The 19,619-nt window shown below is 41.4% G+C and overlaps 6 protein-coding genes and 1 long non-coding RNA gene across 15 annotated transcripts; 3 read left to right on the top strand and 4 right to left on the bottom strand.

Moving 5' to 3' along the window:
- The first annotated feature begins 675 nt into the window (after nucleotides 1–675).
- Nucleotides 676–4,637, top strand: LOC129601691 (synaptotagmin-9-like). The gene is made up of 4 exons (XM_055500558.1): nucleotides 676–1,074; nucleotides 1,714–3,026; nucleotides 3,446–3,557; nucleotides 3,851–4,637. The coding sequence occupies exons 2-4, from the start codon at nucleotides 1,728–1,730 to the stop codon at nucleotides 4,180–4,182; spliced, it is 1,743 nt and encodes a 580-aa protein (XP_055356533.1). The 5' UTR covers nucleotides 676–1,074; nucleotides 1,714–1,727; the 3' UTR covers nucleotides 4,183–4,637.
- Nucleotides 4,638–4,784: 147 nt separating this feature from the next.
- LOC129601701 (protein D2-like) lies at nucleotides 4,785–7,100 on the bottom strand. Of its 5 annotated transcripts, none has more exons than XM_055500578.1 (5): nucleotides 6,688–7,100; nucleotides 6,197–6,360; nucleotides 5,994–6,113; nucleotides 5,771–5,908; nucleotides 4,785–5,076 (listed from the first exon to the last, which is right to left on the bottom strand). In XM_055500578.1, the coding sequence occupies exons 2-5, from the start codon at nucleotides 6,344–6,346 to the stop codon at nucleotides 4,819–4,821; spliced, it is 666 nt and encodes a 221-aa protein (XP_055356553.1). In that variant the 5' UTR covers nucleotides 6,347–6,360; nucleotides 6,688–7,100; the 3' UTR covers nucleotides 4,785–4,818. The 5 variants fall into 5 exon arrangements, with proteins under 5 accessions (XP_055356553.1, XP_055356560.1, XP_055356568.1 ...); XM_055500585.1 differs by having other exon boundaries at nucleotides 6,759–7,100; XM_055500593.1 differs by lacking the exon at nucleotides 6,688–7,100 and adding an exon at nucleotides 6,667–6,684.
- Nucleotides 7,101–7,816: 716 nt separating this feature from the next.
- Nucleotides 7,817–10,320, bottom strand: LOC129602521 (uncharacterized). The gene is made up of 2 exons (XM_055501556.1): nucleotides 9,699–10,320; nucleotides 7,817–9,032 (listed from the first exon to the last, which is right to left on the bottom strand). The coding sequence occupies exons 1-2, from the start codon at nucleotides 9,997–9,999 to the stop codon at nucleotides 8,005–8,007; spliced, it is 1,329 nt and encodes a 442-aa protein (XP_055357531.1). The 5' UTR covers nucleotides 10,000–10,320; the 3' UTR covers nucleotides 7,817–8,004.
- A 442-nt stretch (nucleotides 10,321–10,762) lies between these two features.
- Nucleotides 10,763–14,658, bottom strand: LOC129600452 (uncharacterized). 4 transcript variants are annotated; one of them, XR_008692050.1, is made up of 11 exons: nucleotides 14,458–14,658; nucleotides 13,367–13,513; nucleotides 13,079–13,170; nucleotides 12,906–13,018; nucleotides 12,570–12,621; nucleotides 12,388–12,507; nucleotides 12,053–12,168; nucleotides 11,796–11,923; nucleotides 11,481–11,652; nucleotides 11,142–11,232; nucleotides 10,763–11,083 (listed from the first exon to the last, which is right to left on the bottom strand). XR_008692050.1 is itself a non-coding variant. In XM_055498974.1 (10 exons), the coding sequence occupies exons 1-10, from the start codon at nucleotides 14,588–14,590 to the stop codon at nucleotides 11,074–11,076; spliced, it is 1,002 nt and encodes a 333-aa protein (XP_055354949.1). In that variant the 5' UTR covers nucleotides 14,591–14,656; the 3' UTR covers nucleotides 10,763–11,073. The 4 variants fall into 4 exon arrangements, 1 of the variants encoding a protein (XP_055354949.1); XR_008692051.1 differs by having other exon boundaries at nucleotides 11,481–11,550; nucleotides 14,458–14,656; XR_008692053.1 differs by lacking the exon at nucleotides 14,458–14,658 and adding an exon at nucleotides 13,712–13,961.
- Nucleotides 14,438–18,360, top strand: LOC129600465 (uncharacterized). Its single transcript, XM_055498992.1, has 4 exons — nucleotides 14,438–14,852; nucleotides 14,954–15,011; nucleotides 17,417–17,679; nucleotides 17,907–18,360. The coding sequence occupies exons 1-4, from the start codon at nucleotides 14,773–14,775 to the stop codon at nucleotides 18,223–18,225; spliced, it is 720 nt and encodes a 239-aa protein (XP_055354967.1). The 5' UTR covers nucleotides 14,438–14,772; the 3' UTR covers nucleotides 18,226–18,360.
- Nucleotides 15,427–17,141, bottom strand: LOC129600469 (tRNA wybutosine-synthesizing protein 3 homolog). 2 transcript variants are annotated; one of them, XM_055499012.1, is made up of 7 exons: nucleotides 16,711–17,141; nucleotides 16,550–16,618; nucleotides 16,363–16,482; nucleotides 16,168–16,251; nucleotides 15,933–16,001; nucleotides 15,784–15,848; nucleotides 15,427–15,709 (listed from the first exon to the last, which is right to left on the bottom strand). In XM_055499012.1, exons 1-7 carry the CDS (start codon nucleotides 16,909–16,911, stop codon nucleotides 15,646–15,648), a joined length of 672 nt encoding a protein of 223 aa, XP_055354987.1. In that variant the 5' UTR covers nucleotides 16,912–17,141; the 3' UTR covers nucleotides 15,427–15,645. The 2 variants fall into 2 exon arrangements, with proteins under 2 accessions (XP_055354987.1, XP_055354980.1); XM_055499005.1 differs by having other exon boundaries at nucleotides 15,430–15,728.
- An 882-nt stretch (nucleotides 18,361–19,242) lies between the features above and the next one.
- LOC129580726 (uncharacterized) lies at nucleotides 19,243–19,618 on the top strand. Its single transcript, XR_008689384.1, has 3 exons — nucleotides 19,243–19,298; nucleotides 19,415–19,439; nucleotides 19,520–19,618. It is a non-coding gene; the product is annotated as an uncharacterized LOC129580726 (long non-coding RNA).
- The last annotated feature ends 1 nt before the right edge of the window (nucleotide 19,619 follows it).

The following is a 19,619-nucleotide window of genomic DNA, read 5'->3' as shown; positions in this document are numbered from 1 at the left end:
AGTCCGCTGATTAATTTACGCATCGCGGTCACCATATACTGAGTCCGAGAATGTCCTTGGGGAATCTCACGTGCAATTGGCGAAAATAGCCGTTATTTTTGCGCGTCGAATATGTAATATTATTACCATCCTTTGAACAGCCGCTGGTATAGAAAAGGGGAAAACAGAGCCTAAGCGATTGACTATAGCGAGAAGATGTCCTGCGTCAGCCACAATAACGCTCTCATAAGGAAGCTTATTAATTTTGGCAAGCTTTGAATTAAGGCTTATTTTTCATCTATGGATTTCTCCCGTTGGCGACGCGCGCGATACCCATTACGTTGGTTATAAGCGGCATTAATACATACAAGCAGCATATACAGACACACACAATTGTACATACGTCCTAAGTGGCATTAATAGTCCAACGTGTGTTGTCCCACCCCGATGCCAATCAATGGGGCCTTATTCATTGCTTTAAAAATTGATTGTTTAAATGTAACACAATCCGTGTATGGTCGGGGCGGTTATTTATTTGTCACATTTTTCCCCGTTCCCTATCTATACCTTCCCCATTGAAAATGGGGGATGCGCGCGGTGTATCTACGTACTTAATTCACAGCAGGTTTCGCCATTGCGAGCTAGCGGCTGCCGGCATCTAACACTCTGAACACACACGCTAATATTATACCCAGCAGCACTATGCCACTGTAATCCATCCATCATCTTTTCCTGTAGCTTGGAAAGCTTCCGGTTCATCTCACACGTATGTACGTGCGAGAACAGGTGGTGCGGTTCCATTGCCGAAAGGGCAGCTAATAATCCATTCGGAACACTTGCGTAACGTCTGCTTCCGAATGCATTCGACTGAACCGGCCTTCTGACTTGTTCGGATGTCCTCAACGTTTTTTTACCGGTTGTTCTATTTCCTACCCGGATAAGTTTTTCACAGGACGTACAATTGTCGTGTATTCTAGGGACGCTCAACAGGCCCAGTTTCTGTCGTATTTAAGTGTTGTCTGTCAAAGGTTACAACCACGACGACATTTTCACCGCAATCAGGTGTGCAAGGATATTATTATACTGCAGCGAAAGGTAAGTCAAATCCTTCGTAGTTATTAAAACATTATAAACATACGCATTTATTAATAGCTACACGTAACAAACCTTTTAAGCTATCAAATTAAAAAAATAAAATTTAAATTTATACTACGTACAAATTCATACCTAACAATATCTTTTAAAACAAATGCATTATCGTATTTTACGCAACAGTTTAGCTTAATATATACATCGTCTCATAGGTAGGAATATGGGAATAAGAACTGCCATGGGCTCTGGGCACATGTCATTTGGTGTGCATGCGCTAGTTGCTTATTAAATGAATTATTTTGGTTAATCACCGACGCATGCTCACTAAATAGTCATAATTATTTTAGATAATAATGACGCTTGCATTCGGTGACGATGCCGTCATGAAATGCGAGACTTCATTTGATTGCATCCGTTGTAAATCATTTTCTCATAATTACACCGGCTACATGTAATACTTAGTAACGCTTTGGTAATTGTTATGATATACGAGCATGTACGTACTCTTATTTAGTTTGATCTCGATTGCGTTTGAAACAATACCGGCAACAACACTGTTTAATTTAAAACGGCTTCGAGTCCGCATCTTTCTTTCACAAGTAAACAAATAAATTAATCTCATTCTTTTGTATGTTTTACCAGGTATCTGTAAAGAAATGTCCACCATCAATAAACGATGGGCATCCATCAAATCCATGGTCAAAGAAAAGAAAGTCGTCGTCCTGGCGCGCAACCAATCACCGTCCCCGTCGCCCACCCCGAAAAATCGCAGTCAATCATTGGCCGACGGCCCCCTGGGCACTAGTCCCCAGAATATGCCGCGCTTCCAAATTCCCAAAACCATCACGGAAGTCCGCAGTGACCGGGAGAGTCTACAGCGCAAATCCACATCAAAATCGCCCAACCGCAAACTCCTTCGTCTCAACACCGAGCACAACCTGCTCAGCCAGAACAAATCCGCCCCCTCCAGCCCGGTGGTGACCCACCCGGTCAAAGTCAACGACAAACGCCGCCTGACCATCGCCCCCATGGCCCCCATATATCCCAACTCCCGCGCCACCAGCCCCAGTTCCAAATCGCCCTCCCCGAAGCACCCGGGGGAGTTTATGACCCAAAGGTCACGGCGGGCCTCCTATGCGCCGGCCTTCATCTCCATCAACGTGCAGAGCGTGGAAGAGGATGAGGATAGTCAGGATAATGCGCTGAAGATCGATGAGAATATCAATCTGACATTGTCGCCGTCGTTGAACAGTATGTGTGATCCCAAATACTGGGACAATGCCACACCGGATTATGCCCTGCGCCTGAAACCGCCACAACGGGACCGCTTGTATAGTAGGCGCCGGTCGTCAGCGCTGTCGAATCTCTCGTCGGAGGACAACAATCTCTCCCGCTCAACATATAGTCTGTGTGAACGCGATCTGTACAGGGAATCCAAGGAGAAGATACTGAATTTCCGGCGTCTGTCGTTGGCGCCGCAGTTGGCGATTTCGCAGATTGCCATGCAGAAACCGCGGCGTACGCGTAGTGCTAATAAACTAGAAGCCAAATTAATCGCCGACATGGGCGAACTAAAATTCTCCGTACGGTATTTTGCCGACTGGCCGGGACTCCGGGTGACGGTGATTCGTGGGGAAAATATTGGGGGGAAAATAAAAAACGATGCTCAGGTTAATTCGTTTGTGACGGTGTGTTTGTTACCGGGAAAGCAGCAAAAGCAATCGGGAAAAATACAAAAGGGAACAAAAAATCCCGTGTATAATGAGGAGTTTGAATTTATGGATATGGACTGGGAGACGCTGGAGCATCATTTACTACGTATTAGTGTACAGAATCAGAAAACATTAAAGAACGACGATCTGGGGGAAGTGCTGCTTCCGCTACTCCGGCTTGACCCCGATGTGGATAACCGCATGTGGAAAGACTTACGCAAAAAGTGCCAAAATCCCATGCAGGCAAGTGGTTATTGCCCATTCAAAACGTAGAGTAGACGATAGCAGTTTGCTTTGTATACTTCTCTATATTTGATAAGCAACCTGCTAATTATCGAGTAGGACTTATCCACAAAACAAAATACGCAATAAATCTTACGTATTTGTGAAAACCGTGAGGATGGCAATTCACTATATTCTGTAGTGTGAGACGCAATTAAATTTCGAACATGCGATGAAAATCAGTGATACTATTACAGTGACCTGTCTTACATTTACTTCTGGTGCAGAAACCTATCTGACGTGAGCATAGAAAAATAGGAATTTTTGACGGCACATTATAAATAAACGCCACGAACCGAAGCTTGATTGCAAAATGGAATTAGTGGCTGCTGCTCTGTGTTTTTGATTCGAAATAGTGATTATATGCATTTTCATTTCAGGAAAGTGGTTATCTGCAGATCCGTACCAGATTTAGTAAACAGACCAAAAAACTTACCGTGCTGGTCATCAAAGCTCAAGATTTACTGCGCAGTTCACTAATCGGACCACCCGGTAAGCGATAAAATTGCTCATTATTCATACTTCTATGCATAATTTCTTTGCAATACATATGTACAGGCGGCACTGTGCAAATTTTACGAGACATTCACTCATGTTGTCTGAAATTATCAAAGACCATGTAATATGTATCTGCACTGTCTATAGTCTAGAATATCCAGTCTGTAGAAAATTGCTGCACAGACGCCGCGACGCATATGTTTTGCACAAGCATTGATTCCGTTATCCAGAAAAATTTAATAAAAGCGTAACACATAAAATTTAAGGTAATAAATTTGTCATTTCAGACACCTATGTGCGTCTCGAGGTAATACAAAATGAGCGCAAACTGGACCGGAAGCAGACGAAGCTGGTAAAACGTACAAAAAATCCCATTTACAAGGAAGCCTTTTCCTTCGTGCTGGGCATCTCTCTGGATGAAATTAAACATACCACCGTGGAGCTGACCGTCTACGCTAAAGAGAATCTTTTTGGTTCGGCAGCGCTAGGACAGGTAATTCTGGGCTACGGCAGCACCGAAGAATCTGAACTACGTCACTGGTCGTTGACCATGCGGGAATATGGGAAGGAGTTCACCAAATGGCACGCATTGATGCCTATTGATGACAAGGAAACCTGATCTGGCGGCGGGTGAGCGAGAACGGGAGAAAAAATTGCCGCCCTCATGTTCTTTCCTCTATATGCGGAATTATCTGTCCCACGCATTCCCGTGAGAGAGAATTGGGTCTGATTAATTTTTCCAACCGTTGTAATAATTAGCTTTTAAGACGCCTGTACAGAATATTCATTGGAGATGTGTATATCCCGTTCTATTCAGTATTTTGTGAAAGAGGAGTTGCTGACGCATTCAGCTATCCCGATGCAAAAACGAATCGATATGTAAGCTGTGTTCCGGACAAGAAGCAATAATGCTCTTTCTGATTAAATTCATATTCAAATCCATTCCACGTATACATATTGCGGCGCAGGTAGGCCGACAAATGCTGTATCTTTTTTAACAATATTTCTCTTTCCTTTGAATGAACCCTTTGTAATGCCGAAATGCATTTTGGTAGCGATAACTAACAATAGCCATAAATTAGTCAGTAGCTTTTAATAAATGCAGCAAGATTATCACACCTACAACGAGATTAACTGTTCACCCAAGAAGTTCAGAACTATGCACAAGCCAAATTAAAACTTTCCACACTTTTAATTAATTCTAGCTGTTGCCAGTGTTTCACTACCTACATGACAAAGAAATCACCTAGCTGCACTAAAAAGATCCTCTTGAAAGCCTTCGGCAATTCGAATGAATTTCCCTGAGCATACGGTACACCTTTGTCCTATCAGGCTTGAACCTGGAAGAAATTAGCTGCGACCACAGCACCCAACTGATAATGTCGTGCGAACTGTTTCGTGCTGAATTTAGCTCGGGATGGTCCTTTGGCCGACGAAGAGGAGCTAATATGCGGCAGATCGAATGATATGCGATCGGGTTGCTCGAACACCATGAACACATATCGGTGCAATCCTGAAAAAAAACGACAAAATATGTGTACGCCATGGGAATAATTTTCCCACATATAAGTAAGTAACTCCCGCCCTTTACGAAACATTCGAACATACAGTACACTAGTTACATACACACAACACACACTGTACTGCACACCAGTAAAATTTGAGATCTATAAATTATTAACAAGGACAAAATTTTGGAGATCGCACACGCTTATGATTACGCAACCACATAATTCGCACCTTCCAAATGGCTTTAATCTACAAAGTATAACGACAGCACTTCGGCAGATATAAATGTGATAATTCAAAATAGTTTAAATGCATCTGGTACTTGAACACTATGCACAGTTATAAATTTACAAATCAGCTGATAATATTTATTTTAAAATAAGTAAAAAAAATACAAAAGTAACTGCTAGATCATCTACTTTTTTTGGATGGTTGCCATCAGCAGCCTCTGATGTTTCTGAGCGCAGGTTGTACTGCTTAAGAGTTAAGAGCAACGTTTATAGAAGCGACTACCGCAAATTTACCAACGTGAATGCAGCAAAAAGAATTACAAGGATTGTATCATAGTACAAAACCCCTAAATAACCCAGTAAATGAACTAGCTACCGAAGTATAAAAAAAGAAATGTACACTGTTTAAGACCACAAAAATCTTCAACAACCATGCTTTCTGACTGATCAAACAAGTTGTGCACCTACCGGAGCCATGCGGAGGCAGCGGAGGTTTGTATTCGGTGAAGATCTTCCCCTCCTTGACATTCCCTCCCGGGATATTCCCCACGAGCCAATGTTGATACTCCCGATTAGAAGGTTGTGCACGCGATGGCGCGTCCGGATCTGCAGATATAACAGCACGCTATCATCGTGCTGCACATCCCAGCCTCGGTGTGCATTTCCACCAATACCCCACTGCCTCACCTACGGCGATGAGCGTGTAGAATTTAGACACATCCGCCGTCCATACCACTTCAGGGGCTTCCTTCACATCGTCGACCTTCAGCTCATTACCCAGGTTTCCCGCCACTCCGGGACGATATTTGATCTGTACGCAAACACGACGTCAGATCGGCAAGCATTAGGCATCGTATTTCGTGTAAGGTTGAAGACCGAATACGGTTAGCATACATCGAGAACCGATGCAGGTGAGAAATCCAGGACATCGGGGACGACGTGGTGTTCCGAGAAGCTTTTCGTAATACGAGACTGTTCGGAGTGGTGTTTGTGCTCAACGGATTCGGGTTCGCATTTCATGGCGGATAAAACCAAAACAATCATGTGGCAGATCAATACTGCAGCAAGACACAGTTTAACATCTTTGTCCATTCTGCGATCACGAATCACGATAACCGCAAACTGACTGTTAGGAACGTCTGTCTTCAGTTGCCGCAAATGATATATATCGTATCATATAATTACTGTATGTTAGAATAAAAAAAATGTACTACAGTAGCTGGTACGAAATCTCCAAGCTTCAACTTACTCTACCAGCTATAACGAGCTGCTTATTCTGAATTATTTTCTCGCTTTATAGAGTAACTACTGCTACGTTATATAACTACTTCTACGTTAAACAATAAAATTACTTATTAGTTTACAATTTTAGTAAGGATTCGTACTCGTAAATCGTAATTAGGTAAGGACCGTAAGGTATAAGCGAGTGATAAAATGATAATAATTTAGTACTTGCTTGCTGTAAATCTGCGAGTGTATCAAAGAAAACTCATCATTATCACTAATACGAAGTATGTGTAGAACCCGCTACTCTGCACGTTCGGGAGACAAAAAAGCACTCTTTTAGTATTGTCCCCGGTGGTATAGTGGCAAAATGACTAAATCACAGCGAGCACGGACAGAAAAACCTGTCAAAAGGCGCCGTGAGATGCAGGGCAAAAGACGCCGCAAACTAAAAAATGCACATCGGAGACAAAAATCCCGGTGCAAAAATAAATCAAGATAAATTCAATTGAACATCAAAATCTGTTGAAATCCTTTAAAATAAGTGGGGATTTTTTTTATTGCTGTACTGTTGTAGTTGGGGTTGGAGAGCAAAGAAACGGCAACAAAAATTCGGTTGGGATTGTTTTGTTATAGTATTAATTCGGCCTGGGTGCCAATAAAGTTACACGGTTCTAGTCCTTCAGTTTTTTTTTTCATTTTATATCCACAAATTTATAAAATAAAATTTATAATTTTTTTAGTTTGTTAATTTGGGTTTTCAAATGAGTAATAAATCTTAACTACGCAAGTTGTTGATAACCACCAATTAAAACGCGTACACGAATTTGGTCCATGTACAATATGTACAGTACCACAGTACCGGTTCACCCCCTCAAGTTCAGCTTATATTATTTTATACTTGTACGCGATTATTCAAAACCTTTGATGAAAAACGATCTAGAGCGCGACGATTCGATCGTAGTATTAAATACCAAAAGCCATGTGAAGCAGTTCTGGAGTCTGGACCACGGCCCGGGCACGGCCGCTCTGCCGGCGGTGTCATGGTCAGATTTTTAAAAGGTATTTGGTTAGAGATCTCCGGACTGTGGGGAGGCCGCACGTATGATCGATCTTTTTTAAATGCGTTATAAAGTTCACGTTCGCAAACAAAACGTTGCGGCATCATGCCGGCACGACTCTAGTCGAACGAATTAAAATCAAATATATGTGACCTAGCTCTGGACCATGGCCAATTTGATGGTGGTGTCAGTTTTTTTTCCAAAGTTTTTGGTTAGCAAGATCCCCAGACTATGAGGCCGGACGTATTATTGATCTTTTTCTTACTACGCGAAAACATTTTCACAAAGTAATCTGAATAAAACTACCTACTACATAATTTCTGAGTAAAATTTCAGAGAGATGCCAAACTGTTTGAAACGTCAATTCAGAGTTCACACCAGTAAAACCGAATAAGAACAAAAAAAAAGAAAAATAGTTTAGACAGGCGATTCAAAATATGTCAGCGCTTTATCACCACTTCCATTTTCATTTCCTTGACCCAATCCAGTTTCGAGCCCTTCTGCACTATTTTCCGTCCCTTCTAATACTTTATTCTCACTCAACACCGGTGGTGCACCTTCCTCTTGATCAAAGAAGCTCCCCGTCGGCGGAGTAGCATAATTCAGACTGGAAGCATCCATCAGGGAGGACGACTGCATTTCGAAGCGTAAGGGCACTTCCATACCAACTTGTACAATAAACTCCGTCTCACCCTGCTCAATGGTTATACTGTCCGACGAAGCCGACCGACCCCGTCCCACCGACGACTCCATGGGCATATTGGCCAGACTCAGTTCTATATTCAAAGCCATAGAATCCCCCGGCGTCATCTCCCCGCTGCGACATGTTTCCATGTTAAAATTCATGGCTTCCAGAATTTTCACCATATGCTTGTGTTGGATTTTGTACTGCTCACGAAAGCGTTCCAACTGCACCACACTGTACGTGCGTAATCGTCCCAGATTCTTGGCGTAGTTGTCCTGCAGTCGTTCCATCTGTACCGAACTGTAATCGCGTATCCGGCTGCACTGCTGCCAGTACTGTTCGCGGAAGTTGCCCAGCGGGAGGCGATAGTTGCGGAAACGTGCTATTTTGGTCCCGTAGTGATCGCGAAGACTTTCCATCTGCTGAGCACAGCTTTCTTTCAGTTTGTTCACCTGGGAGTTGTAGTTATCGCGCATGCGCGTGGCTTGGTCATGTCGATATTCTTCAAGATTGACAATCAGCTGCCGGACCTGCTGGACACGGGCAGCGGCACTGTCCCGTGCGTGACACTGCGGACAACACAGGCGCACCACGACCTTCATCATGCCCACAGTGATACCGATCAAAAGCGTGCCCAGTCCCGCGAACCATCCGTAGGTGATGCTTTCCATTTCCACATTGTGACGGAACCATGGGTCGATCATTACGTGCCAGACGGAAGAGGCGGTAGTGTTGTCAGCGCGACTGCACCAGTAAAAGCCTAAAGAGAATAAAAATTAGTTCAGCTGCGCCATCTACAGTACTTCTACTCTATTTACATCAAACATCACTGACATAAAGTCGAGAACGAATAAAATCTATTCCCTCGGAAAGTTACTGTCCACAATGACAGGTAAATAAGCAGTGCTATTATTCAACAATAAAATTTTTGCACTATTTATTGTTAATTAAATCCGATCAGATAACTCACTGCTTGCCACTGAATTACAAAAACTCAATACACTGCAAGACGAGCTCAATTGTGTAAAAAAATTTATTTTGTACGAAGATCAGCTATTCCAACTCGACAATTGTTTTACCCCACGTTACCGCATTCCGCAGTTAAAGTGTCGGCTTTAAAATAACGACAATGTCAAAATATCTGAAAATGTACAGTATACTGACTAATGAGTATAACATTAAATAATAACATTTTAACAAGCTAACAGTACTTAAACGTCCTCAATTTGTAGTTTGTATTTAGCCAAATCAGTGCCAAAAAATTTAATGATTATTTCGGAAACCCGGAGAAATAAATGAGCCAAAGATAACGTACAAACAAAATTAATACATTTGTAATATTAAACAGATATATATACTACAGATATATAAAGTAAAATCCATCCCGACCATCCGTATCAAATCTGAGAGAATTGACGGAACTAACCTCCATCCTCCCTGGTTATGGAAGACAGCTTAAGTGTCCCATTTCCATCCACCCGTGTCCGCAGATCCACAGGCCGAGATCCCTCAGAGAATTGAGCCAAGGACGGATTCGTCCAGGTAGCATTTCCACCATATCCACCACACGAAAGTACGGCACTGGAGTTGAGCGTCAGCAGAATCGCATGGAAGTCAAGGCCACGAAATTCCTCCGTCAAATTAATCCCGGTGATTCGGAATCCATCGATAACCACTATGCACAGTAGATAGGAAAATATCAGCTGAAAAGGAAGATATAAAAGCATTGCCAACACGTGTTCAACGATGTCCAAGAGAACTGTCTACTGGTTCTAGACAAGAACCTGACAGTCCCAATCAGTGTATGCTGATTGGTGTTGTAGAGCATCACGATAACACAAATCAACCTTCACACAACTGTCCACTATTCATCCGATACTGCTTGTGAATATATCCGATATCAACTCTGGTAAGAGGTTATTCTGGTTGACTATTTGACACTACGAAGCGATAAACTTCCTTAGACCTTAAAGTTGAAAAATAATGTGTGATAAGAAGCCAGCATTAGTCAGCTGCTGTGAACTGCCCCGCGGAATGTTTACTTCCACTTTGAGCGTTTGCAAGCTCTCAAGCTGATTGCCAACTAGTGCCCAGGGGCACTGAAAACCTTTCACAGAAATTAATCCCCGTGTGCGGTTGCATACGGCATGGAGGATTTTCCCAAACAACGCACTTTCATTTTTCTGTTTTAAAATTTAAACTTAAGTTACAGTAACCTGTTAATGTGACCAGTTTCTTAGTTTTAACGCAAAAATGTACGGAAACCGAAATACATATATTATGTTTTCTGATCACGCCCCTTAACATATTAATTTTATGGAAGATCCATTGTGTAACGTTATCCTCGTTGGTCGTAACTGGCAGGCATTGTCATATTTCAATTAAGACGTCCTTTATAAACTACACAATAGGGATTTCTTAAAGTTTTTTTTGAGACAGTATCGAGATTTTTTTCAATTTTGCCACGTATCCAGCTCGACTAATTCTGTGAATTGTTTCGCGCTTTATTTTTTCCTATTTACTCCAGTCACACAGCACTGAAGAGGATGTAATTAGACATTACGAGTACAAAAATCTTCTTGCTGTACAGGCGCCCCCAGGACCAAACCTTTAATGCGCCGCATGCGTTCTGCTCAGCGTGCTCACTGCCGTGCTCACTGAGTAAAAAATCGATAACATGTACAAATTGCAACACCAAGCTGAATCCCGTATGCTTGCGCAAGACCATTAGTCCATAGATCTGAGCCAATTTTCTGGCGATAAAGCCTTTTCGCATGTATATGATCCGCCGGTCGTAACTATCACATAGACCTAATAACAGATACACTTTGCTCCATATGCAACTTGAAAATCCATAACGAATGCTCACCTTGGAATGTCCTTGAAATCTAAATATAAGCTGAACAGATGGTGTAGCGATTCCATCCTGTTGCCATCATACACCGGGATGCCCACCAGCGCTGCGAAATCCATACCGGTCATTAATTAAGCTGAGTTTCTACTCGTTTGCACCCCTCTTGCGAGAAAAAACACCACTGCGGACTCGTAAACAGTTCTATAGTGTACGTTACTGCTTTTGGTGCTCAAAACATTGAATTTCACCGATTTAAACTCAAAATGTGCGCGCAATAACCGGCTGCTGTACTATCACCGGAAAAAGTTTAAAAACTCGGACGCGTCAACTTGAGAATCCATAAAGAATGCTCACCTTGGAATGTCCTTGAAATCTAAATATAAGCTGAACAGATCATTCCACCAGCATTCCACCTTGCTACTTGCTATAATTTCGTCAAAAACATCTTTGAAATTTATTCTGCATTTATCCATAGCTTTCATCCTTGACTTCAAAATGTCCAAGGTCAATAACACCTTACAACAGACTGCTTTCTTGAGGCAAGCTTTCTATGTTCGATTTGCACCGTTAAAGGTCACCGCTTGCTGTTAGCCGGGTTAGTAGGGCTTGTACACTGTGAAATGACTGCACTCCTACCTGTGAAACGTTATACCACATTTGCGTACGTACCACAAATAATATCGATATATTCCTCCAGAGAACAGTCGAGATTGGAAATGGTTTGTTCTGGATAACGCAACATGTGCTCCATACCACTCGGCCATCCCTGCATTAATGTTTCCGTGTCCGGCATTGGGCTACGATGCAGACAAACATTAATAAAGACTTCACAGTTTTGTTTTATTAAACCCAAAACACAGCCATGAAAGCGATATCCCAGCCAATATGCAATTGAAGTACGAGTAAGTACTACTGTAACTGCATACTTTGAATACTGAATCTTTGTAACAGCAGCCGAACGCGGCCGATTCCGTTTCATCTCGTCCAGCCAAGCATCAATTTTTTCATTTGTCCCTGGCGGGTTCGGAGAGGAAATGCGATCCTGTTCAAATATAAAAACCAAAATTGTTTCATAATCTCAATCAAGAGTCTGATTTTCGGTGCATCCAGATAAATGAGAAATCTAGATTTCACGTGCAGCATCGTACTCACAAGACAGTATCAATTAACGTTAATTCTCTCGATTCTTCGTTAATGTTACCGGCACGATGGTCACACTCGATACTTTTTTAAAGAAAAGATGGGCGGCCTTTCTACCCACCGAAGACAATCCAGTTCCCATGTCCAAGTTGCCAGCTGCGACTTCCGGTGCTTTACGCAAGGAGCTGCGCCGTTGGAAATGCCGACGCAATTCTTCGCTATGCTGGTCGTCCGTGCTAACCTTTAAAAATTATTACAGTTGGGCAGTTATTCAAAAGATCACTCAGAATAAAAAATACTTACTCTGCTGCCTCGAAAGGGAACTCTTGGCGCTCGTGGTCGGTCTTTGTGGTATCTGTAACCATGGTTGAATAATTTCGCCAACGCAAAGCGGCGAACGAAATGCAACACAATAATTATTTTATGTTATAATGCAATTATACGATATGCAACTACGAAACAAGGAATACCAGAATACTGCTTAATACTCAATATCAACACAAGAAAAATTTGGACTGTGTAATGCAGTATACGCACGAGCTGAAACAACCTTGATGAAGCACAATCGTATGAAAATGTAACGGCTAGCTACTGCTTATTATGTAATCCGTCATGACGCTGGTTAAATTGAATTATTACCTTGATTCTTCGTCATCTCTCCCTCCAAGTCCATCTAAAGCAATTGCTTCCACTTCTTGTTCAGTGATATGTTTATCAATTGACTGCCTGGCTAATGTTCGCGCGATGATAGGCTACAAAATATAATGCGCAATAAAAACCGAATTAGTTGCCATTTTTACGGAACACCTCACCTTGGTTTCCATAAAACCAGCTTCTTCGTCTTCCGCCCTGGAGTACACCATCTTTGGCCGCTGCATGTCGCTGTTGAATGCTGACCTATTTCCTGAAAGATGATAAAATACGATCCCTGCTCGGCAGGAGAGGAAAAATAAAGAGCAGCAGATCGCAATAAAAATCGATCAAATGAAATGCAAGAAGAATCAGTCGGGCGATTATTTAATGGTACACAGCACACTGCGGCTAATCCATCGACGTATGATCCGATTCCGGCGTCAAGTCGGCTGAACTCTCTAACTAACCTGTGCGTGCAGATTGAATATCGTAATCGTCTTCATCATCATCATCGAAGGATAACCGAGCCCGACGCCTGCTTTCCGGGGATGGTGCTTTCCGTCCATCCGGTATGTTGTCCATATATATAGAGGCCGTTATTGTACGCCAGCCACCTGTATCACACCGATCAACAGCGAAATTAATATCGACATACAAGTCAATGGGCTCTCACATCCACAGACAAAATGTTCGTTAAGGCCACGCTAATGTGCGCAACTGTGCACTGGGAAGGCTCTTGATCAAAAGTTGATGTGCATAGAATGTTAATCAAGTAGGTAGTGTTCACAGGAATGCGAGGTGCCGGAACTCACACGCTCGATAAAGAGGCACGAAATGGAATCGCAAATGTAACCTGCGGCATCGATCCCACCTCAGCCTACACCTAAAAGGTATCTACAAAATGACTGCAGAGCCGATTATACCTCAATCTGCCAGTCAACAACTGACAATCAGATGTCTACATGGCATGAACGCTTTCGGTATAACTGCACTATAGTTTCACTATAATAGTGCGAGTTATGTGGTTCCAAAAATAGTCTCAGCAGCTGTTCGCCTTTTTATTAGCCTGTTCCATATATATAAAAGAGGCAGAGATTTTTATTTATTCAAAACGTATTTGTAGAGATAAAACTCAGAGATGCACAAATTAATAAAAGCTACGAGTATAGTGCTAATTTGTATTTAGCAAACTATAGGGGGTCTGTAGTGGGTTTTTGTTTATCTGCAGTGACATCCATCAACGCATAAAATTTTACTCATAATTATGTACAATTTTTATACTCGTATACCAGTTTAATTTTGTATGGGAACATGGGAAGTTTGGAACGTGTTACAGAGTACGGGGTCACTCCATTTTACTGTAAGTTACGGCTTACTCGTTCGAAAGTTAAGAGTATGAAGTATTTAAAAATGGGTGAATTTAGTGCATTTTCAAAAAAAACAGACAGCACACGCAAGCTTCATTCTACCCGCAATATACTGGAGTAATTTTGTATTTAATCCAGCAATGACGGCACCACGGCAGTCAAAATCGCTACATAACTGTTACGCATAGTACCTTGCGACATGCATTTTCCCATCGTTGCGAACTGGATGCAGCAAGCACAACAATACCGGCGGCAGATTTTCCATGGACTATCAAAACAGATACGTCTGTAAATGGGTCCAATAGTACTAACCGCATCACGCATGCAATAATCCACAAAATCGACTTATTGATGTCCTGGCAACTTTCCCCACTAGCAATGCCAGCTCAGAGCGATTGGAATGTAAATACGAGTGATACAAAATACACTTCCATCCAGTCCATGTAGCAACACAGGGACAATAAATGAGCAGTCCACATCACAGCTGAAAGCGCTTCGTTCTAGCAATGGTTGCACAGTATCTCGTCTCAACAATTCCTTCAAAAACTGTACACGACGTACTGCTAATTCAGAAGAGTAACCCCAGGTAAGAAATCGAATTTTATCGTTCACCTGTGGATACTATTCTAATTTAACAGTTAACGCTAAGCTGCGACAATCAGACAAACGAATCTAACTTTTTTCCAGCAACGGACAAGCCGTTCAGTCCAGGGATCAAGGAGCCAGTCAAGACCAACCACACAAGGTAAAACTATTTACAAGCCAAACTACACAAAACAATAAAAACGCTATTAATGGTAGAACTGGTTCAAAACCATTCATAACTAAAAACAACTCTTTATAGTGAAAATTCTCGAGAAAGAGAATCCGTCATGCTTTTGACTTATTTACTTGATATATGGATATCATAACCCATCGATCCAGTGCACTGTCATAATTTATCGATTTTGCAATTTTAATCAGCCTACACACTCTAGGACTATTTAATATCGTCATGCAATTGTATGGAACTACCAATACACTTTTTGCTTCGCGTATAATAAGACTGCCGGGAAATGCTCTTTACATAAATGCATAAAAGTATATTACAGAAATTTAGTTTATTTATATCCACTGTACTGTATATTATAAAAAAACAGATCGCAACAGTCCTGCCCAAACGGAACTTGTCTTTGCCGTTGTGGCAATCTCTTTTATATTTATTCAAAACATCAAAGCTATACAAATGCCGAAGAAAACACATGAACTTGTCAATCCATACCGAAGCTAATAATTTTTGGAAAGGAACTGACTAAGTCTGCTTGGTCCAAGCCGAGAGAAAAATTCGATTGCGAGCAACCGCAACTGACAGACTACAGATACATAGCTAGTATTCCAGATCATTTTTTAGAAGAATTGTATAGTAGCCGGATCAGAATCTGGCTTTGAAATCTCAAAAGCGCTCTTTAATGAATGGAAAAACCTAAAAATAGGTACACCTCAGTATTCACAACTGGAGAAACTGCAGTGTTTCTTACCGATCAATCAAGTCGTTATTCTTTTGCATCTTCCGAGCTAAAAGTTCTCCAATGCTAATGAGGCTCTGTGCCATTACAAAAAAATAATGCAAATCACAAAGTTCAAAAGCATAGGTTTCACATGCGTTTTCACGTTGTTATTGTGTTACCTCGCTATTTGTAACCAATTTTCCATTCAAAACGAGTGGCATTTCAAAATTATGGGTACATCTGACTGCCTGCAACAGTAACCCGATATTTCTACTTTTAAAAAATTCGCATTTCTCGCTTTTCAGCAATTTTCTCGAATTTCTGAAAGCTATTTATAGTTAAACTTTTGGATACAAAAGTGATTATTAGAGTATTTGATTATTAGAGTACAAACACAATCCATCGTCAACTTACCACGTGCATTGCGAATCCCTCTTTCCCTTTTTTCCGAATGGTAATTCCGGAGTTGCGGAAGCCAGACTGAACCGAGATTGCATGCTGCAAAGACGCACTATGAACAGTCTGTTAAAATGTAAAACAGAACGTATCTCGAATTCATTCTGTACGATTATGTATAATTTATCTTTAAAAACGCTGCTCGGCGCTTACCAGTTTCTGCGCATCCGCCAGTGTTTCGCACCGCACATGCAGAATAAATGGTTCAAATTTGAGAAAAACATCATTCTCGAAAAACGCTGGGTTCTTCGTCAGGGATTCCACGGAGCTTGTCTAAACCATATGAATTAATGCGGATAATTTTCAGAAAGATACAACACTGCTGCACACCGGGAATTACCAAGAGCGTAGGCGTATATTCGCTGTGGGCAACAAAATGCCATTGGCACGCTCCCTTACCTATCGCACCCTAAAGAGACAAAACATTAACTCAGGATCATCATTGCGCGTTTCTTTATATATGAGCATATTCTTCAATCGTGGTTAAAACCCAGTAAACACCTGGGAAAACACAATAACCCGCCCGGAACATGAACTGGTGGAAACAAATTGCCGCAGATCATTAAGGTACAGCAATAAGTCTTCGATTTCACGGTCAAACGAGCCTTTTCTGCTGTTGTCCTTCGTGTCATCCGTCCGACACAGATCGGATACAACGGCGGGTTTCTCCTCGAAAAACTTATGGTCTGCTATTGACTCCATCAAGCAGCACCATTCATCAAATTAAAAGCCCTCTAACTGATTCCTCTGTGAAAGTCAAAAATACGATTACAGATACTTATACTATGTACCAGATTCAGAGGCAGGGGTAATTCAAAATGATAAGTAACACTGTAACAAAGACCAAATCAAATTCACTGTAGAACAATTCTGGTTTCCCGACTTCCAGTTAAAAAGTTGGAAAATTTTTTATTTCAAAAATCAACTGTCGAACGCCGTCAATGGTGCGATACGATTGATTGTATACGACTGCGAGGAGCGGGCTTAAATTTGGGACAGCCCCTTTGCACGGTTTCGTGGTGTCCAGAGTTCAGTTCCTGACTCGGCAGTGACGCTGTATAGTCCTTTTGAAAGTCGCACGGGGAAATTTGGAACAGCAAAATATTTCCCGTATTGCAAACATTGATATTGAAAACTAACACAATGTATTATGTAAAAATGTATGTATGTATGTATTATAAAGTAAAATGACAAACGGATGTGATAGTTCCAGAATATGGACGAATATACCGAAACATGTTGCATTTGCTTTGAACCATTCGCTAAAGGAGGAACCGACCGGACTATGGATGGACTACCATTTACGGAATACGGAGCCCATGTCCGAACTGTTTCGCTAAATCAATGCCTCCACAAATTTTGCTATGACTGTATAGCGTTATGGGATCATTTCCAAGGAGAAATACGGCAACTAGACAGCAGAGAACACTACGAATACGCCGGAGAAAATAAATCGGTGGAAAATCACAGGTGCTATCGACTGCTAAGCCAGTCGCGCTTATGGTTAGATTTAGATTAATGTTTATATAATAATAATAACTAATTAAGAAAGTAACATTAGTACCTATTAACGAGATATTAGAAAACTATGTGCCAGTTGATTGGTTCGTTAAAAAGAAGTGGTAAAGTTAGAAAAATACCAGGCATTTCAACTGAGGGTGTAGTGACGATTTGAAATTTTGTTATTGGTGTTATAGGACTTGTCCACTATGTCGAACACATTACGAAAGCTTTGCCGCGATATATACAGCAGGTGTTCCGGTATCCGTCGATGACAACCTCGATTCTCCACCGACACCATTGGCCATCTCCCGAGCAACCCAGCAGCCTTTTTCACCAAGTCGACCGGATCAAAATTTCTGCGCCCGTTTGTTTGTATTTTTGCACACCTTATTATCCTTAAGCCATTTAAATGAATGTACAGTTGATTACTTTTTTATCTTCATAGCCACTGCTTTTATCATTTGGTACAGCATTATTCTTGAACTGCGTTTAGTTGCGCAATTAAATGCATAAAGAACTGAAAGGTTTTTCGATCCTGAACGCAAATGTACCTGTCATCTTGATTACTGTTTTGAACTTACGCATGTTTACTGACAAATCTGTGCTGACTGTGAGCAGCTAATATTCAGATGGCAAGGTAAAACGCTTGTCAAACAACATTAAAATTCGGAAGGGTGCGGTTAGATTGGTCGCTGCAACTGCTCAGATTATAGAACAATGCAAAAATAATTGATTACTGTCTGAAACTTTTCTTTCGTAAAACCGCCAATAACTGTGCAATCGACTCAAGTAGCACCAGTAACTAAATGGTTTCAAAATTTTATCCTGACGGTGTCTTCCATTAAAAGCTCTAATTCTTCTAGGATGTCTTTTATTAATACGAATATGTTTACCAGAATAGTAATTACGCTTGTTTTTGCCAATATTTTCAAATGCGCCGCTTGGAATATTACGCTAATTATGGCGATGTCCTTTACATCGCTACCCTACAGTTACGACTATCTTGGTCCACCCACGGATCTGGCCGTCAGTGAAGTGCAAGGGAAATACGACAATATCACGATAACCCAAGCGATATTAGCGCCTCCGGAAGTGCGCACTTGTCCCGAACTGGAGGCTCGCATTGTGGAACTGGTGGCTAATTATGTCTTTATGAACGAAATTGGACGCGGCTATCTACTGGATCCGGCCAATTTATTAGTAATTGTCGCTGATGGTAAGAATAGTACGCAGATAGTATTTTCGTTAACAGGTATGCATGTCATTAATACTTTATGCGCGACAAACAATATTCAGCAGCGATTCTTTTTAAACAATAAATTTTGTAATGCAGCAGACCTAAATTATGGAGCATAGTCAGTACATATCATTATTTTCATAAGATATTGGATTGAATATGCCGACAATATCACATCGATCCAAAGAGTGAGTACGCACATTTACTTGAAACACATGAAAACATTTTAAAATCATTCAACTTCTAGAATGATTGTATATTTATTTAACTCCGCACACGAACTTGTGACACAAATCCATTCTCACAGCATGCAGCGGCGCCCTAAAAAATATTGGCGATTTTGCAAGAGGTAAGCGGCATTATGCTGGTATAATTTCCCGAAAAGTTGCCTTATATCATGATCAAAATTTAATCACTACGAGTAGCAGTTAAACCAGTGTTGCATTATACGCATTTTCTACGTAGAACTGGACAGTCCCGCCATTTCTAGGTACGCTCATGTTTGAAGGCTATCGAATCGGATTATTTCAATTTTACCTGTATAAGTGATATTTTATTTAATTCATGAAGTGGTGGATCGGATATGGGTTTAAGCGATAAGAAACGATTTCCTACTCTGCTCCGATTGCAACCCTATCGCACACCGGATATCATTCAAGCGCTGATGCTG

The sequence above is a fragment of the Paramacrobiotus metropolitanus genome, unplaced genomic scaffold, assembly GCF_019649055.1.
Source record: "Paramacrobiotus metropolitanus isolate TYO unplaced genomic scaffold, Prichtersi_v1.0 Parri_scaffold0000004, whole genome shotgun sequence".
Classification (NCBI taxonomy): domain Eukaryota; kingdom Metazoa; phylum Tardigrada; class Eutardigrada; order Parachela; family Macrobiotidae; genus Paramacrobiotus; species Paramacrobiotus metropolitanus.
Note: the sequence above shows the minus strand (reverse complement) of the source record. Positions and strands in the feature narration are given on the sequence as shown.

What these genes read in the sequence shown, in the direction of transcription:
- LOC129602521 (XM_055501556.1), bottom strand. Translation starts at nt 9,999, where the DNA reads ATGCTTTTATATCTTCCTTTTCAGCTGATATTTTCCTATCTACTGTGC. An exon ending in CATAACCAGGGAGGATGGAG is followed by an intron (nt 9,033 to 9,698) that starts GTTAGTTCCGTC and finishes TATTCTCTTTAG; the next exon opens with GCTTTTACTGGTGCAGTCGC.
- LOC129601691 (XM_055500558.1), top strand. Translation starts at nt 1,728, where the DNA reads ATGTCCACCATCAATAAACGATGGGCATCCATCAAATCCATGGTCAAA. An exon ending in AGTGCCAAAATCCCATGCAG is followed by an intron (nt 3,027 to 3,445) that starts GCAAGTGGTTAT and finishes TTTTCATTTCAG; the next exon opens with GAAAGTGGTTATCTGCAGAT. An exon ending in TTCACTAATCGGACCACCCG is followed by an intron (nt 3,558 to 3,850) that starts GTAAGCGATAAA and finishes TTGTCATTTCAG; the next exon opens with ACACCTATGTGCGTCTCGAG.
- LOC129601701 (XM_055500569.1), bottom strand. Translation starts at nt 6,394, where the DNA reads ATGGACAAAGATGTTAAACTGTGTCTTGCTGCAGTATTGATCTGCCAC. An exon ending in CACCTGCATCGGTTCTCGAT is followed by an intron (nt 6,114 to 6,196) that starts GTATGCTAACCG and finishes GTTTGCGTACAG; the next exon opens with ATCAAATATCGTCCCGGAGT. An exon ending in GCTGCCTCCGCATGGCTCCG is followed by an intron (nt 5,077 to 5,770) that starts GTAGGTGCACAA and finishes GTTTTTTTTCAG; the next exon opens with GATTGCACCGATATGTGTTC.
- LOC129600465 (XM_055498992.1), top strand. Translation starts at nt 14,773, where the DNA reads ATGGTTGCACAGTATCTCGTCTCAACAATTCCTTCAAAAACTGTACAC. An exon ending in ATTCAGAAGAGTAACCCCAG is followed by an intron (nt 14,853 to 14,953) that starts GTAAGAAATCGA and finishes ACTTTTTTCCAG; the next exon opens with CAACGGACAAGCCGTTCAGT. An exon ending in GTCAAGACCAACCACACAAG is followed by an intron (nt 15,012 to 17,416) that starts GTAAAACTATTT and finishes CGGATGTGATAG; the next exon opens with TTCCAGAATATGGACGAATA.
- LOC129600452 (XM_055498974.1), bottom strand. Translation starts at nt 14,590, where the DNA reads ATGCGTGATGCGGTTAGTACTATTGGACCCATTTACAGACGTATCTGT. An exon ending in TTCCCTTTCGAGGCAGCAGA is followed by an intron (nt 12,508 to 12,569) that starts GTAAGTATTTTT and finishes TAATTTTTAAAG; the next exon opens with GTTAGCACGGACGACCAGCA. An exon ending in ATATATCGATATTATTTGTG is followed by an intron (nt 11,233 to 11,795) that starts GTACGTACGCAA and finishes TGGATTTCGCAG; the next exon opens with CGCTGGTGGGCATCCCGGTG.
- LOC129600469 (XM_055499005.1), bottom strand. Translation starts at nt 16,911, where the DNA reads ATGGAGTCAATAGCAGACCATAAGTTTTTCGAGGAGAAACCCGCCGTT. An exon ending in GGGTTATTGTGTTTTCCCAG is followed by an intron (nt 16,619 to 16,710) that starts GTGTTTACTGGG and finishes TTGTCTCTTTAG; the next exon opens with GGTGCGATAGGTAAGGGAGC. An exon ending in AATATACGCCTACGCTCTTG is followed by an intron (nt 16,483 to 16,549) that starts GTAATTCCCGGT and finishes CATATGGTTTAG; the next exon opens with ACAAGCTCCGTGGAATCCCT.